Source organism: Carassius carassius, chromosome 21, assembly GCF_963082965.1.
Source record: "Carassius carassius chromosome 21, fCarCar2.1, whole genome shotgun sequence".
In the NCBI taxonomy this organism is placed as follows: Eukaryota; Metazoa; Chordata; class Actinopteri; order Cypriniformes; family Cyprinidae; genus Carassius; species Carassius carassius.
Genome location: NC_081775.1, coordinates 5,148,436 through 5,166,439, shown reverse-complemented (window position 1 = coordinate 5,166,439; position 18,004 = coordinate 5,148,436). Strand labels below are relative to the sequence as shown.

General features: G+C 37.5%; 1 protein-coding gene across 1 annotated transcript in view; it reads left to right on the top strand.

Moving 5' to 3' along the window:
• The window catches only part of LOC132097394 (1-phosphatidylinositol 4,5-bisphosphate phosphodiesterase eta-2-like), a 130,183-nt gene that overhangs the window by 96,989 nt on the left and 15,190 nt on the right, over nt 1–18,004 (top strand). Inside the window, exons 7-18 of the mRNA XM_059503069.1 lie at nt 330–423; nt 2,199–2,402; nt 2,669–2,789; nt 4,108–4,279; nt 5,957–6,064; nt 6,691–6,843; nt 8,171–8,269; nt 8,554–8,654; nt 8,748–8,833; nt 9,317–9,502; nt 9,781–9,888; nt 10,680–10,804. Of these exons, the coding sequence (XP_059359052.1) occupies nt 330–423; nt 2,199–2,402; nt 2,669–2,789; nt 4,108–4,279; nt 5,957–6,064; nt 6,691–6,843; nt 8,171–8,269; nt 8,554–8,654; nt 8,748–8,833; nt 9,317–9,502; nt 9,781–9,888; nt 10,680–10,804 (1,557 nt within the window). The remainder of the gene's footprint in view (nt 1–329; nt 424–2,198; nt 2,403–2,668; nt 2,790–4,107; nt 4,280–5,956; nt 6,065–6,690; nt 6,844–8,170; nt 8,270–8,553; nt 8,655–8,747; nt 8,834–9,316; nt 9,503–9,780; nt 9,889–10,679; nt 10,805–18,004) is intronic.

Below are 18,004 nucleotides of genomic sequence, written 5' to 3'. Positions count from 1 at the left end.
AGCGAGAGTGTTGATGTGCTGCGTGGTTTACTGCGATCTGGTATCCGCAGCATTAGCTGGAGGAAAGACCTGACACTGATTGGCATGGACGGGAATCTCATTGACTAATCAGTCCATTAAAACGGCAGCTGTCGGACGCCACAGAGCAGAGATGGGCTAGCTGTGTGAGCATGGCTCCCCGTCCTCTTATCTATCACATATTTCGTATGTAATCTGAATAAAAGTGGTTTTGGATTAATTAGATGGCTGTATAATAGCTGTTTTGAATGCACTGTAAGTGTTTAATCGTTCTCCTGTTCATCTTTCTTTACTGTTTGTTTGCGTTTCAGATGACAAATGTCTCAAAGGAGCACTGCCTCGAAATTGTGGCCAAGTTTGAGCCTTGTCCTGAAAACCAGACTCTGGGTGTCCTGGGTATTGACGGTATGCACTTCTTATGTCTGAAATGTATTTGCTGAAAGTTTCCTTCTGGGAGTTCACATGTTCACGTTTACTGTCAGTAGAAATCCATTCAACGGATCCTTTTCATGGACTGTGATGTTTTTAATATCTTCATTTATTACACTATATGTTGTGTTTTATTACTTTAGCATTGAGTTACAGAGTTACTCTGCATGAGTGTGAGTGATACAATGGCTGAGTGACGGCAAATTTGACATTTTTCTCTTCTCTGACCAATGTCAGAGATTTCATCGGTATCGTAGATTGTTTCATTTTGGAGCTAGGGAAAATGAGAACCACAAAAATTTCATTTGTTGTTTGTTTGTGTTCACCACTATTGAACTTCACCCAATGGTGATGACATGCGCTTCTGAAAAATGTGAAAAAGATCCATTGAGATAAGTTAATATCATATTGAATTGATGGATGAAAACAAGGCTGAAACAGAATTATCATGTACTCTATAAAGAATTTTCATCAACTCTCAATAATGTTCAAAACTGTTCTATAAAGTTTTGTCTTTTTTTTCAGAAAGACTTTTCATTATAGAAGCTTACAGCTCACAGTCTTGTTTTCTGTCCTGTCTTAAATAAAATATGGCACTGCCCTGATGAAGGTCTATTTGTCTAAGTTTTTAATGTAAAAATGTTGTTGCTGAAATTATTTACCCGTGAGTAATTTGTACACAATATCTAGAATACAGAGCTATGAAACGCGAATACGCTCTAAAAAAATTCTGACTTAAAAACAACCCAACTTGGGTTATTTAGCAAACCTGTGCTGGTTAAATATTGCTTAAAACACATGCTGGGTTATTTTGACTATTGTTTAAAAATTATAATATTGTTGGCTTAAAATGGACTGGAAATTAAAAACACCCACACAGAATTACTAGAAGAAACCCCAATAATCAAAAGATGAACATTTATTAAGCAGGAGCACATGGACAAAATACAAGACAAATTGAATTTATTTGGGTGAATGCAGCAAAGTTTACTATATAACATACATTTAAACTCGTTTAACAAGCATTTTAGACATAAAAAAATATCGTATTTAAAAGTAGCATTTTAATTTAAGTGTATTCAACCATTCCCTGTAGTCACCGAAATAGTGCTAATCCTCGTGCCAGTCACTGAAATCTGAGCAGGCAAAGGGCTGGTGTTCAAGTTTCACTCGTAGATGAGAGATGCCGTGACTGACTCCAGAACCTGCCCGTAAACAAACAATACTGAGATGAGAGAACAAATTTTAACGCCAAATTCACTTAAACTCAGAACTATAACCAATAAAATCCATTTATGTTATGCAAGACAAAAGGCGTTTCCATCATGCCGACGCAGCTTTTTTGTCTCGTTGCATAAAATACTACAATTTACAGCACAGTAAACAGTTTATAAATAAAATAAAATGTATACAATCGTTCGGAGGTGGCAGCGGCGCTGAGAACCGCTCTCTCCTGTTGAGGACTCAAAAAGCCTGCGCTCTGTAACTCAACAACTGCGGTGTTTGTTTCATCGCCCACATTTTTTAAGTCTAGATAGCAGAGGATTCTTATTGTGAGTCCCTTGCAGGGTCCCATTGCAGGGATTTGTAGTCAAAGTTTTGTCAAAAAAAAAACAACAACACTGAAAACTTCTGTTTATTTGCAATTCCACTAGCAATTAAATGTTGATTGATTTGTATTAACCACTTTGAATTTAGTTACTGGTGATCTATGACAGGAGTTCACAATCACCTCTCACTGTACCGCACAGGTTTTACGAATTACATGCGCAGTCCTGCTGGGGACATCTTCAACCCTGAGCATTACGAGGTGAACCAGGACATGAAACAGCCTCTCAATAACTACTTCATCGCTTCCTCCCACAACACCTACCTGATGGGCGACCAGCTCATGTCCCAGTCTCGGGTGGATATGTACGCCTGGGTGCTGCAGGCCGGCTGCAGATGTGTGGAAGGTGAGATGGGCCAGATTTCCCAGTGTCTTTTGATGCTTCTTCCTAAACAGTTAGTGGATCAGAGGGTGTGCATTTCGCAGTTCTACAGTATGCATGATTTTTTTTTTTTTTATGCTTTAGCTTTGTTTAGAAATGCAATGGAAAAATATCAATGATTCATTAAAACATTTATTTTAATTATAAAATATGAATGAATTTTAAATGTATTTTATCAATTAAAACTTTTTTGTTGTTGTTGTTGTTTGTTCTTTATCATCATGCTTCAGTGGATTGCTGGGATGGACAGGATGGAGAACCAATCGTACATCATGGCTACACCCTGACTTCCAAAATCCTCTTTAAAGATGTTATCGAAACCATCAACAAATACGCATTCATCAAAACCCAGTAGGAGACACCGGCTGCATCAGATATTAATTGATTCAGCACAGTAGATATTAGTCGACTGAGATATAAACAGCTGATTAGTGTGATAAACCAGATTTCTCAGATTAGAATTGGCCAACCAATGAGCATAACAACCATTCATTATTTTTTACAATTTTAATTAATAATAATAATTATAATTATTATTTTAGAAAATGTATTTACTATGATTGAGAAAATATAATTATTATTATTATTATTATTAACTACAAATATAGGACTTTGCAAGGTTGTTCATGTTGATTATTTTATTTTATTTATTTCAAGTAGTAAAATGTAAATAATTGAACATTTTCAGTATCTGTGAAAACAAATTACATAGATGATTTTAAGAGCTGATTCAGTTGCTATGTATTTATTTTTTTACTATTTTAAAATTAAAAATATATATTACTATTTTAGTTCAACTATTTAAAGTTTTTTTTTTTTTTTTGTGAATTCCTTCAATATATGGTATTATATTTTGCTTTGAGCACCATGCTTTCAAGGTATCATTTTCACGTTTATCTACTTCATTGGATATTATATTACAGAGAATCTCACATGATATATCATTGTGGTGCAAAGTTGTGGTTTTTTTTTTGTTTTTTTGAGACTTCTAAAGAAAACTATTACTCAGCAGTCTGTCTGAGCTTTCATTAAAGTTTCAATCCTGAAGGTTTATGCGTCTGACTGCTGGCAGTGAAGGACAGTTAATTCTTTGTAATATTTCATTCTCTGAGCCTGAACACAGCGCTGTTAAACAGTGGAGGTCCAGAGGTGTGTGAACATTTCACACTGACTACATGTTTCCTCCATCGCTATGACTTTGAGGTGTTGTTGCTTCTTAAAGTAATAATCCAATTAAGCTGAACGCTATCAAGGGTTCTTGAGGCAGGAAACAATAAGCTATTTTAGACAAAGTCTCACACAAATGTCGGCTGTGATATGTCTATCATGTGTCTATTTGGCTTGCCACATGAGCTTGTTTAGGTTTATAAACTTCAATGACAGTAAAAGTGCACATTTACAGCAGCTTCCAGATCTGTTTTTCACTTATGGATAATGTATCAAGGTTTCTCGTACCAAAAATAGTCTGTGCTTTCCACAAATAGTGTATGAAATAAATTCTGAAATCACTGAAAATATTTATTCCTTAACCTCCAGAATTATTGTCTGACAGAAAACCGCTAAATATGAGATATTTTATTTAATAACTGACAGTTTAATGGCAATTGTAGTCGTTTAGACTCAGTATTATCGTAGATCTGTAAATGTGTCTGTGACGATCTTTCCTCAGGTTTCCTGTGATTCTGTCCATTGAGAATCACTGCAGCGTCCCTCAGCAGAAGAAGATGGCTCAGTATCTGACTGAAGTGTTGGGTGATAAACTGGACGTCTTCTCCATCCCTGCCGACCCGTCTGGACTTCTGCCTTCACCTGAAGCCTTAAAAGGCAAAATACTCATCAAGGTAACCATCTGAACTTTTAACATCAACACTAAGGAGCAAATCCATGGTCATTTTTTAGATGATGGTCAGATGTATTCATTATGTAAAACAGCTTGGGTGATGTTATTGTGTGTGCAGTGCATGCATTGATTTATGAAAGATTATTAAAAGTTTTAGTGCTGTCAAATGATTAATCACGATTAATCACATTCAAAATAAGTGTTTTTTTTTACATAATATATGAGTGTGTACTGTGTGTATTTATTGTGTGTGTGTGTGTGTGTGTGTGTGTGTGTGTGTGTGTGTGTGTGTGTGTGTGTGTGTATATATATATATATCACATGCATGCATACAGTGTATTTAAGAAAAAATATGTTTATATATGTATAATGTTTATATATAATATAAAATATAAGAATATAAATATTTAAATGTATATACATGTAAATATTGTATAGATATATATGTAATATATAGATATAGCTATATATACTCTATGTGTGCGTGTTTATATATACATAATAAATATACACAGTACACATACATATATAATGTAAAACAAATACTTTTATTTTGGATGTGATTAATCGTTTGACAGCACAAATTTGAAGCATCATATTTTTGTTAAAGATATCATAAGCCTCTAGGTAAGTAATGCCAATTCAATTGTAGTTATAAACCTACAGTATACTGTATAATTAACTAAAAATCTTAAAAGTTCTAGAATAGAATATTGAAAAATAAGCTTTAAATTTATGCAAACTAAAAACATTTTTCAAATCGTTACAAATGTAGTACTATGCTCTCAAATCTATAGGTTATTTTATTCATTGTGCATTTTAATTTCTTCCATGGTTGTTTTATTGTTTTGGTGCTTGGTGTATTACTTATTTTTCTCTAAAAATTGTGCTCCGTTTTTGTATAATTTGTAACTTTTACCAAAGGGTGAGTGAAAGGAATTCACAAAATAACAAATTAATTACTATATCATGTAAAGACCTTAACAATTTACAAATAATTTAGTAATAATATCATAATGAATGCATAACTATTTGATATTTTAGTAACATTGCATTTAGATGAGTGTCCATTTTTTGCACAGTTGCTGGTCTTTTTCTATCAGAAAACCTTTAAGAGCAGCAAAACAGGAGAGTCTTAATGATATAAAATCTATTTGCTGAAGTGTAGCCCTCTCCTGTTCTTTTAATAAAGTGTGAGGGTTGAAAATTGGGCCGTAGATGGGCAAGCGAGTTGGTGCTATAATTGGAAGACATACTGACGTTCCCACCAGAGCAAACTAGGCCGGCCATGGTATTGACAAATTGCTCCGCACAGGCTGTATGCTAATGCAGCTGATAATAGTAGAAAACGACAGCACATAACTAGAACAAAGTACTCTTTGGGGTCAGACATTGTTTGATTGATTAACCGCTATTGATTAACCCATTTCTGTCATCTGTCTACTGCTGGTCTCTTTCTGTTAATGTCCCTGTCAATGTCAGTGCTGTATTTCTGCAGTCAGTACATCAAGAGTGCTGTTCTGTGCCAGTCAATCATAGCATTTACTGATAAAGCAACTTAAGTAGCGATGGGTCCCCTGGGTTGTTTTTGTCTTATAAGATGCTGTTAGTGCCAGAAGAGCCCAGGGCCAGAAACTTGTATCTTGTATTGACATGTTTTCGGTATGTTTGCTCATAGGGTAAAAAACTGCCCCCAAATATAGATGAGAATGCAGAGGAGGGGGACGTGTCTGATGAAGACAGCGCCGATGAGATGGAGGACGACTGTAAGCTGATGAATGGAGATGTACGTATTGTTATTTTATTTATTTTTATTAATGTTTTTTTAATAGTAGATAATGTTCATTCACCACTGGAAACAGAAGATGAAATCGAGTGCATTGCATTAAAAAAAAGCAAGAGTAGTGTGTTAGAATTTTGAACAGCTCAAGAGATTTAATATGTTTAATTGTCATGAAAATAATGTTGCAAATGCAAATGCAATACCTTTAATGGTGCTATAGTTAGTCTTCATTTTCTTAATGCTAAATATATTTGTTTTTTACTTTCTTTTCATTTGATGCTGAAATATCACCTGGTCAAGTTATTGAAAGTTTAATGAGATTCACACGTATCTTTAATTCTTCAGGTGGTTCTACATCTGTCAGGTCCTTTTAGCAGGACATTTCAATTGTACTTTATGCAAAAGGCTCTCAGTGAATCCTCAAAGACTCATGCATTTTGAATGAAAGCTCCACTCTCTGAATCGTGATTTTTAATGTAAAATGGCGTGAATTTTTCTCCGTGTGTAAAATTAAACTAAGTTAGATATTTTGATGAATGGTTTTGACCATCATGATCCCTGCAGATGCTTTCACAATGCTAATTTTAAGCCGGTTCGAATTCACTTCTCTCCCCGTCTCCATTTTTCAGACATCTATGAACAGGAAGCAGGCGGAAAATGTTGCAAAGAAAAAATTAGATAACCTCATGAAGGAGTCAAAGATTCGTGACCGGGAAGATCCGGACAGTTTTACCATCGCAGCCCTGCCGCCGACGGGAAAACCTGACAAATCACCGCTGAAGGTTAATATGCTGTACTTCACCCACAGCACCTGTACAGACACGTCAATCCCTCCTTTCCAGGAGAGGAAACATTACCACATTTACAGGAAAATGCATTGTGTTCTCGTTTCTATTCTGTGTTAATGCCTTTAGATCGATGTACTGTAGTTTGTTTACTGTTGACTCAATCACTATTATTTACTCTTTTTATTTAGACAGACAGACAGAAAATAATCATAACCTAAATGGACCTACTGTATAACAAGCTGATGATTTTTTTATTTACCATGATGATCATAGAACAACACCGTCTTACCTGTTCTCTTACATTTCAACAATTCAGCAAGTGCTTTAATTAGCTTAGTTTTGTCCTTGTACAGATGTGTGCTGTGTGGTTATTTAAGGACTGACTCGAGGCTTAGACATAAGACACATGATTGCACACAGAGGTTTTTTTCTCACCCCGTCCTTGACGGCCTACTGTACAGAGATACAGGCAAGCATGCGTAGATTGGCCATATGCTATTCATTTATTTTTTAAAAATATTAAAAATATTAAAGAGAGTCATTGTTCCAGCAAGATATATCCTGCTCTCCATGAAGAGTCCCATTTACTGTACGTATATTTTGGAGGAATAGGTTGTTGTCGCCACCTACTGGTTGTTGTCAAAGAATAAGTCAGAAATCTGCTATCTCTCCTATTTATGCAAAAACGTTGCTGACAAACCTATTGTACACAATCTACAACACGCCTTGTGTCATCTGATTTATAGTTGATTCTATGTATTTGAAAAAAAACATGTTAAAATGTTTATATCGTACATCAGGCTTTTGAGAAATGTTTATTTTATCTCTCAATCATCATTTCATTGTGTTATGCCACAACATAAACTACAAAGCTTGGATCATAAAACTAGCATTTAAATTGAATCTTTGTTATTAGCAGATATAGAGTGACAACTGATATTTGTGTTTTATTTGAAGTATCTGCTCTACTGTTGTAAATCTATCACTGAGTTACATTCCAGTCTATCTGAATTGCATCTTATTTTTCAGCAATATTAATATGAACTGCAACAAATTGCATACTTTTGCTCAGTTTTACGCCTTTTTTTTACTCCCTCCTCCACTCGAGTCTAAACTATAAAACTATATTGACTATAGTTGTATACTGAACTATATATTTTTTTAGAATATTTAATGTAATATTATTTAAAAAATCTTTTTTTTTTCTATTACATTTTAAATATACATATTTTTTTTTATTTACTGTCATGATAATTTTATACATTTATGTATATATTCCTGTCCATATTTAGCAATTTAATGCATCTTTTTTATAATACAGGGAAAAGCAGAAGACAGCACTGACACAGGAGACGAGGCCAACGTTGGTGGCAGCAAACGTCAGGGTAGATCTTTCATGGGGAGCTTCTCCAAACGCAAGGTAGTCTTATATATCATTATGCATACGGACCCATACTAAACCAAAAACAGTTTCCTCTCATAACAAGATACTGCACACACTGAAAAATAAATCTGTCTTCTACCTATATCAATTATTCATACAGAATGAAATAATAACATGTATATGGCTCCCTGGAATACTACATTCAGCTCTGTAATAAATTCAGAGTTTATTTTCGTCTAAAGACCGGCTGACTGTATGATATATGTGACATGTTGACTTAATTGACACTGCATCACCTCAGCTGCATCTGTTCACCATAGAAAAAGACAAGTAAACTGAGGAAGTCCTCCAGTTTTGAGGACACGGACACAGATCAGGAGAGCTCGAGTGGGGCGTCTAAAGCAGCAGTGCATCACAGCAGGTACTGTTAGAATCACTCATGCCGTGTGGGTTTAGATATTGTCATAAATGTGGTTACATATTTTATGTCTGTAAATGAAATCTGTTTTAACAGAAAGAAAAAAACTATGAAGTTATCAAGAGCACTCTCTGATCTGGTATACACAAAATCTGTGGGCACACCAGACTTTGAGGCACAAGGTGAGAAGAACAGAAAATATATGTGAATACCTCAATCTTCCTGTGAGATTCAGAATTATGAAAATGATGAAAAATGTATCCTAGGCCCAATTTATTTATGGAGGGCCACTTACACAATGAAGTAAGGTCAAGTCACCTTTATTTATATACCGCTTTATACAATACAGATTGTGCAGCTTTACAGTATTAAAAATGGGAAAATAGTTTCTCAAGTCATTTTTCAGTTAAAGTTCACTACACTGATGATTCAGGCCAGTTCAGCTCTCTTCCAGTAGCATCTGTCCAATCACTCTAAGATTCTTTACTTATGTATAATTTATATTTTTCAAATGAATAAACTGATCCTTCATTATTTTTTAAATGGCACTCATCCTCCATATGGCTCCATCTGATCAGCTCTGAGCAGTTCACATGGTTGCTGTCCAGTGAATATGTGCCAGTGTATGTTTTCACGTCATGCATGTGTGTTGGGCTGTGTTGCAGTGGGCAGCAGCGGTTGGCAGGTATCCTCAATGAGCGAGACCAAGGCCCATCAGTTAATGCAGCAGAAGACAGTGCAATTCATGCGATTCAACCAGCGTCAGCTCTCGCGAATCTACCCCTCCCCTTACCGCGTGGACTCCAGCAACTTCAACCCACAGCCCTTCTGGAACGCCGGCTGCCATCTGGGTATGCCAGTCCACCCACAAACAAATATTTCTGTTTAATGGAGAAACCAAGAATAAACAGTGTGTCTGAAACATACTGGGAACCTGCTGCTCACTGCTACGCTCTAGTATTTTAATTTAATATGAAAATAATTGAATTCTTGGAAGACACTACTGGATTTACAAGTAATACTAATAATAAAAAGGGTACATTCAATTGCTGAAATGGCCCCTACCACCAGAGATATGCTTGTAAATATTAATCGTAGAAGTCATTGAATTATGATGGCTTTTATGCAGTGGCTTTGAACTACCAGACAGAGGGCAGAGTGCTGCAGCTCAACAGAGCCAAATTTTATTGCAACGGCAACTGTGGTTACATCCTGAAACCTGCCTGTATGTGTGAAGGTGAGTGCCTACATTTGCTAGTTTTTTGGTCACTGATGTTGTATTTCTGTCTGTATTAATGTTTCCCTTGTTCAGATTTTGGTAACACTTAAAGTCTCTATATATAATGCATTATAAAATTTATTTGCTCTGTAATGAACCTTGCATTGTCATGCAATGTATGATGCATTGTATGATCTCATAATTAACTGGAACCACAGTTATACTACATTATAATACTAATCTATTTCATTGTTACACTTTTAAAAAATATAACACATTAAAACGCGACAAAAAATTTCAAGTGTTATAATCATTTCATCTTGGTTCATGATTATTAATGAATAGATATAATGCATTAAGAAGACTTTTATAATGCATTATGCATGAAGGCTTTAAGTGAAGTGTTTTTTTAATGCTGATTTTATATTTCATTGTAGTGTAGATGCACAAGGAGCATATTGCTAAGCTGTTATTGTCATATTTTAAATATTATATTATATTATTTTAATTTAACCCAAAACCATTATAACACAATGCTTATATCAACAAACATTAGTGTAATAGAATATTATTTGCAAAATACTGCCTTTTTATCAAATACATTTTTTTATGTTTATTTAGTAAACATTCAATAGATCAAGTTATAAATATATAAGTAATATATAAGTTAAATTATATAAGTCAGTGCTTGTGAATCTACTGTAAGTGTATTAGCAAAGCAGACTAGGAATTTCACAAAGAGTTGTTGATGTTATGGTATGATTATGGAATTGTAAGTGCAGAAATATGTTCTTTCTTTATTCTTACAGGTTCATTTAATCCAGTGGCTGAGGATCCTTTACCAGGGCGGTTGAAAAAACAATTGGTTCTTAAGATCATCAGCGGCCAGCAGTTACCCAAACCTAAAGACTCCATGCTCGGTGACCGAGGAGAGGTAAGACAAGACAATAACAAAACATCTTGGTTATGTATGTAACCCTCATTCCCTGATGAAGAGAAGGAAGACATTATGTCGAACGAGATATGGGATCTCACTTGGGAGGCCAATCATCTCTGAGGTAAAGATATAATGCCAATGAAAATTAGCTAGTGCATTTTGCTGGCTGAGCCACTCCCCGTGCCTATGGTTATATAAAGCGACAGCATGAATCCACTCATTCAGGTTTTATGCTGAGGAGCCAAGAAACATTTTCTGGCCACAGCGAATAGTTCAAGGCTGTGACATAAGGTCTCCATTCCCTCCATCAGGGAACGAGGGTTACCTACATAACCGAGACGTTCCCTATCTGTTGGTCACTACAAGTTATGTCGAACGACATATGGGGTCCATTGAAAACACCACAACCTAAACACTGTCACAACACTGTGGTGCTGCAATTTTCGACAAGCTGTGGCGTGTCACAAAAGCTATGCTAAGGTCGTAACCTTCAAAAAAGCCCAGTGCAAATTCACTGACCTTGGTATCGAAGGGGACCAAAAGGGTGAGTACATCACTGCTGGAGAAGGCCATGCTGCTGTTCCATCCACAAAAAGTTTTTGGAAAGGATTTCAACCTTCAGTGAAAGATTGTTTCAAATCTTCACAATTTGTTCTTTCAACTTGGCAGAACAATGGGGAAGCGAGCCTTATGAAAAAAGGTCACTACACAGACCAAATCCTACCCTTAGGGAGGTGACATGTGGAGATCCTGATTTGGACTGACCCAGTGGGCAGTACTACATATGGAATGGGTCTCTGAGGCAGGTTCTACCTTAGAGTAGGGATGATACAGCTGCCAGAAAAGACTGACAGAGTGGGTCTGTCAAGGGAAGACACAGGTTTACCAAGAGGGAAACCTAACGTGAAAGAATAAACATTTGGGATTACCCATAGGGAATCAAGCCAAATGCACACCTAGCCCAGTATGGGGGCTGATAGGGACACTGGACAAGTGTACCAGTACTGAGCCTGGCATCAGACTGATCTGCCAAGTCTGACTGCCGTTGTGCTGGAGGATGCTCAACCTGGGAATGGTAACAAGGGAACTCTACTGGGAGAAGAAAGGTGCTCACATCCCTGTGTGAGGGGAATGGCGCAGCAAGTGTGACACTAAGCCAGTTATTCCGCACTCCATGTGGAGTGAGACCTCACCCCTAGGGGGCATTGCTTGCCTTGGGAATGGAACGCCAAGGTGATGGCATCCACTATCCAGTGGGCCAACCTCTGCTTGGAGACAGTCTTCCCTTTCTGCTGACCTCCAAAGCAGACCAGGATCTGCCCAAATCTTCTGAAGCTATGGGTGTGTTCCAAGTATATGCGAAGTGCTGTTACGGGACACAACAACGCCAAGGCTGGATCTGCCTCCACTCTGGGCAGTGTTTGCAGGTTCACCACCTGGTCTCGAAAGGGAGTGGTGGTAACCTTGGGCACTAGGGCTGTGAATCTTTGGCAAGGCAGCGTTTCGATTTGATTACGATTTATAGGTTTTCGATTCGATTCAATAACGATTTTTGCAAATTTAGAACGATTAAATTCGATTCGATTCTGCATTCTTTAAGTGCATTCACGGGATTATTTAAATGCGTCTACTACATTACTTAAATGCTTAGTCAGGGGGCAAATTACAGTAGGATTTATGGTTAGAGAACCATAGGTTAGGAAAAAAAAAAAAAAAAACCTTTACGTAAAAATGTATGTAAGCCAAGTTTTTAAAAAAGAGCTTAAAGAGTATTATGTATAAGCTAACATTTTGTCACACCAGGGGCATAGCCATAATTTCAGAAGTGACAGAAATGCCAAATACAATCATTTTATGTATGTAGCCTATATAATAATAATAATAATAATAATTATAATAATAATTATTATAATTTTTTTTACAAGGAATTATCTTCTTTTTTAAATCACTTTTAATTAGCTGTAATAAATCAAATACACTGCTGGACAATAATCAATCATTTGTAATATATATTTTTTTCCTAATGGCAATTTTATGATTGTTTTATATACTAGGCTACATTTAATTAGCAATTATTTAAATTTTCTGCACAGAATAAGGTAGAAAATATACTTTATAGTTTCTGTACTGTAATAAATGTCAATTAGCACTGCATCATTCATAAATTGTTTGTGTTTTTTTTTAGTTTCATCAGTTCATTCTGCTTTTATTCAGTTTAGCTGCAGGTATAGCCTGGCACGTCTATGAGAGCGAAATCGCTTCTCTTTCAGTGTGAAAGCGTCTTCATCTCTATTTAACTTTTCCTCTCCATCAGCGAATGATTCTGAGAGAAAACGTGCCAGATGTCTGTTTGCTAATGAAACAAACGCTACTTTCATGCATCTGATTATCAGATAAATCTTGCGCTCTTATTTCAAGGTCGTTGTTAATGCTGTGGTTAATTTTAAAAGTTTCCTTCATATATTTGGTTCATCCGCATTGTTTAAAAACATTTATCATTCAATGGATCTGTGCGTATGATTTAGACACTTACATTTCTGCTCCGTCCATGCAATAAATACAGCTGTCGACGGCTCCGGTAACTCCGTCGGTAAGATGCAGAGAGCCATTGACAAACTACAGAAAAGTAAAACTACTTCACGTTAGCATTACTGGCCACGAGTCCTATAGATCACACGTCAGCTGCGTCAGAGACGAACGGAGCGCGAGCGCAATCCTGTGACAGTCTCAATCGGTAAACAGTGGAGCGCGTGAAGGACAGATAAGAGGCACGATTCACGAACACTCTTCGAGGTCTCCATTAATTCGTGCGTGTAGTAATTTAATGTGTATACATTTTGAAAGCATTGAATCGCTATAGAAATCACGATTCATTCGATTCTTAGCATTTTGAATCGATTACTGTCCAAGATCGGCGATTCACGATTAAAAAATCATGTTTCAAGATCGATGCATATGAATCGACAGGGTTTGTAATCGATGCATCGAGAAAACGAGTGAATCGTTACCCCCCTATTGGGCACGTATCCAGGCCGGGGTCTCAGGACAATGTGAGAGTAGGCCAACCTGAACACAAGGCACTCTTCATTTACTGAAAAAACTTGGAGGTCTTCAACCCTCTTGATGGAAATGAGCGTGATCAGGAGCGCTGTCATGAGAGACAGAAACTTCACCTCGACTGAATCGACTGGCTCAAAGGGACCCCTCTGAAGTCCAGCCAGGACAATAGTTAGGTCCCAGAGGGTATTAGAGGTGTCCTAGGAGGATTTAACCTTCTGGCACCCCTCAGGAACCTAACGATCAAGTCATGCTTTCCCAGGGATCGGCCGTCCACTGCATTGTGATGGGCTGCAATGGCAGCCACATACACTTTCAAGGTGGAGGGTGACAGTCTACGCTCCAACCTTTCTTGCAGTAAAGAAAGCAAGACTCTGACCGAGCATCTTCGGGGGCCTTCTCGGTGAGAAGTACACCAATTCGTGAACAAACTCCACCTCAAACCATAGGCCTGCCTCGTAGAGGGAGCTCTAGCATGAGTGATAGTGTCTACCACCGCTGGTGACAGACCACTTAGGTCTGCCACATCCCATCCAGAAGCAGAGGTGGGTAGTAACGAGTTACATTTACTTCGTTACATTTACTTGAGTAATTCTTTGGGTTAACTAATACTTTTTGGAGTATATTTAAAGATGGGTACTTTTACTCTTACTTGAGTAAATCTTTGGGGAAAAATTTTTACTTTTACTTCGTTACTGTGGGTGACGCTCCTCTCGTTACTTTATCTTAATGCAATAAATGTTATAAATGCTTCAGTTTATTCCAAACGCACCGTCTACTTTTCTCTGGACAATGAGCGATGCCCATTCGCTAATGATTAATTCTTTTGATTCAATTCTGCTCAAAGGCTTGATCAAACCAATTGGCAAACGAGTGAATTGGTTCATGAATCAGTTTGAATAATTCTTTCAGTTCCCTGCTGCACGCGCTGAGCATCTGAAGCGGTTCACTCAGAGTTGTAACGTTTAAGAACATCAGCAGCGTTGAAAACGTGGCTATGGAACTGCACTGAATAGAAAGCAAATCTGCAAAGGCTATTATTTGCTTGCGATGGAGATCCTTATTAGATGAACACCGCATGTGCTGTCTACTGTTTAACAGGTAATAACTTGGGCTACATTCGATTACAGTACACGATACCACTGTGACATTAAGTTGTACGTGTGTGGCTTATAACAGAGGGGAGTCAAGTTGAATGCAGCTTCCAAAAGACAAAAAATAGCCGATTAAGATTTTATTAATTTTAATACAATCACGCCAGTGCGAGTACATTCAGCAAGTCATATCATCAGCTGCTAAATTCAGATCTGTGATTGCTGGCTGGTGCTGAGCCAGAGATAGATGCGTTTATACAGCGCTGCACATTATAACAAATCACACATGATTCTTTTGAGCTTATTAAAGCATTGGCCAATCAGAGGTGTTCCGATGAGTCATCGCTAAAATGCCGGTGCTTCCTTCACTCGCTCGCTGACTGGAGACCTCTTTCTGGCGAATTCTCTCGTCAGAAACAACAAAGTGCAGATGTGTGTACGAATCTTTAATTAAGATATTGATTTCACAGTGTTAACCACATCAACTCTGGGGACCCACCGGTGGGTCCAATATTGCATATGCCTAATTCTCAAAAAATCTAAATAACAGCTGAAGCGGTTAACAGTTTCAGTGATTTTAATGGGAGTTTCTGAGAGTGATTGAACTCTAGACTGTCAGTGAAAATGATCTTTAATAATGTAAATGTTATTTGCTCTCTTTCTGAATAATAAAAGATTAATAGCAATTTTTATATCACATTAACTTTCAATGTTAAATTCACATTTAATATAAAGTCAGTCGTATTAAAAATATGTTATGGCATGACACCTATATCTGTTACTTAAGTAAACAGACAGGGTTTTATAATAAATTACATAAATTGGAGTAAGGGCTGATGAAATATATACATTTATACACACACACATACATTACATACATTTTATCTATATATCTAAATAAAAATAGGCTCAGTATATATGATCCAAAGTAACTAGTAACTAACTACTTGAGTAGATTTTTTATCCGATACTCTTTTACTCTTACTCAAGTAACTATCGGGACTAGAACTTTTACTTTTACCTGAGTAAATATTTCTAGAATTACTTTTACTTTTACTTGAAAACTTTTACTTGAAAACTTTTACAGTTTTTGGGTACTCTACCCACCTCTGTCCAGAAGCCACATGTGGAGGTTCCAAAGATCTGGAAGTGGGTGCCATATAGGGTTGTGCTAATAAACTGTAGTATTGTGTATCGACAATAGTCAGCGAGATGTCTCTGTCTATAGTCAAGATGATATTAGGCTAATTCTCCTATTAATGTATTAAATTATAATAATAATAATAACTATTATTTTTTATTATTATTATTTGGCGGACTATTATAATTTGGCTATCAAACTGGCCAGCTATTTCACTACAGCACTGCATTTCACAAACACACAGACACACGTGCAAATGAGGATTGGAGCCTGTAGTTGGTGAAGAAGTCTCCATCCACAAACAGACTAACATCATCTGCAGATATAAGGTATTTAAATAGTTCACGCTTACATATAATTAGCTGAGGTATGGAATGCGTATTTGGCGTGCTGTCCGGGGAAGGGCTCCGAGCTCGGGAATGGCCCGAACCTAGAGTACCCCCCCCCCCCCCCCCTTCCCCGTCTATTTATAAAGTGAACTTGAAGTGAGGAGATGGGGTGGAGGAGGGATGCTGATAAACCGTCAATGGATAGAGGTAAGTCAGCGATATTTATACTATGGGATTGATTACTTGATTATGGTCCACCTGTGTTGATTAGGCTAAGTATCTGACGCGCTCCTCCCGAATCTTATTAATAAAATTACATTTCATTTAACTTTAACAAATAATCTGAACAGCCTATATATGTGCAATATTTTAAACAAGCCCTCACTAACTGAGTTTAATTCCACAGTTATGTTAGAATGCATCTCATTCTTGTTTCTGTGGTGGGTCGGGTTTGTCTGTGGCAAATTTGTCACAGGACACGCAATACGACAGTTGCGTTTGACTATATATGAACTAGCGGTTTTAAATACAGTGTTTTTATATTTAACGTTAGTTTATCAGTGTTTTAAAGTATATATTTTCGATTATTGGTGATTCCATAGGCTCGTGCACCTGTGTGGTTTAAAAACACCAAATAGTTATGCTAGGACAAGAACAAAGAATCTCTCTTGTCTCTTGCTCCACCCATAAGTGATAATACTTTGTATCGTTGATCTCACGGGCTGAAGATATGACGATTTGAAAAATGACCATATTGCCCAACACTAGTGCCATATGGCGCCCATCCCCATCCCCGAGGAAAGTGAGCTGTCGTGAAGGTGTGTTGGCTGCACGACTGTCCAGGACCCTGAAGCTGTCTGCCCATTGCGCGTTGCGGGCCAGCCCGTGATGGAGGCATCTGTCATGACAACAACATGCCGTGACACTTGTTTTAATGGCACCCTGGCCCATAGAAAATCAAGGTCCAACCAGGGGCTGAATAGGTGATGACACATCAGTGTGATGGTAACATGATGTGTACCGCAGCGCCATGTCCATCTCAGGAGTGTAAACTGTGCTGAAGTAGTCTCATATGAGGGAATCAGAGTGACTTGGCTGCGGATGCCCTGTGCCCCAGGAGTCTCTAAAAATGTTTTAGTGGTACCACTGTCCTGCCTCAGGCAGTTCAGCACCGACTGGGCATGCTCACTTGTGAAATGTGTCGTCATACTCGCTGAGTCTAACTCCAAACCAAGATAAGATTCTCTGCAGAGGGGAGAGCTTGCTGCCCCAAGGGGAGGACCTTATTCTGACACGCCTGACCCTTGAACACGATGTGTAGAAACAGTCTGTGGCAAGGAAGGATCGAGACATGAAAGTACACGTCCTTCATGTCGAACACTCCAAACCAGTCCTGGGCTTGGATGGTATTTGATAATACTGCATCAACATCTTGAACGGGAGCTTGTGATGGGCCCTATTAAAAACTCTCAGATCCAAGATAGGTCAAGGGCCACCACTTTTCTTGGGTACAATGAAGCAAGGGCTGTAAAACCCCTTCCTCATCATGGTTGGAGGGACCGGCTCGATTGCATTC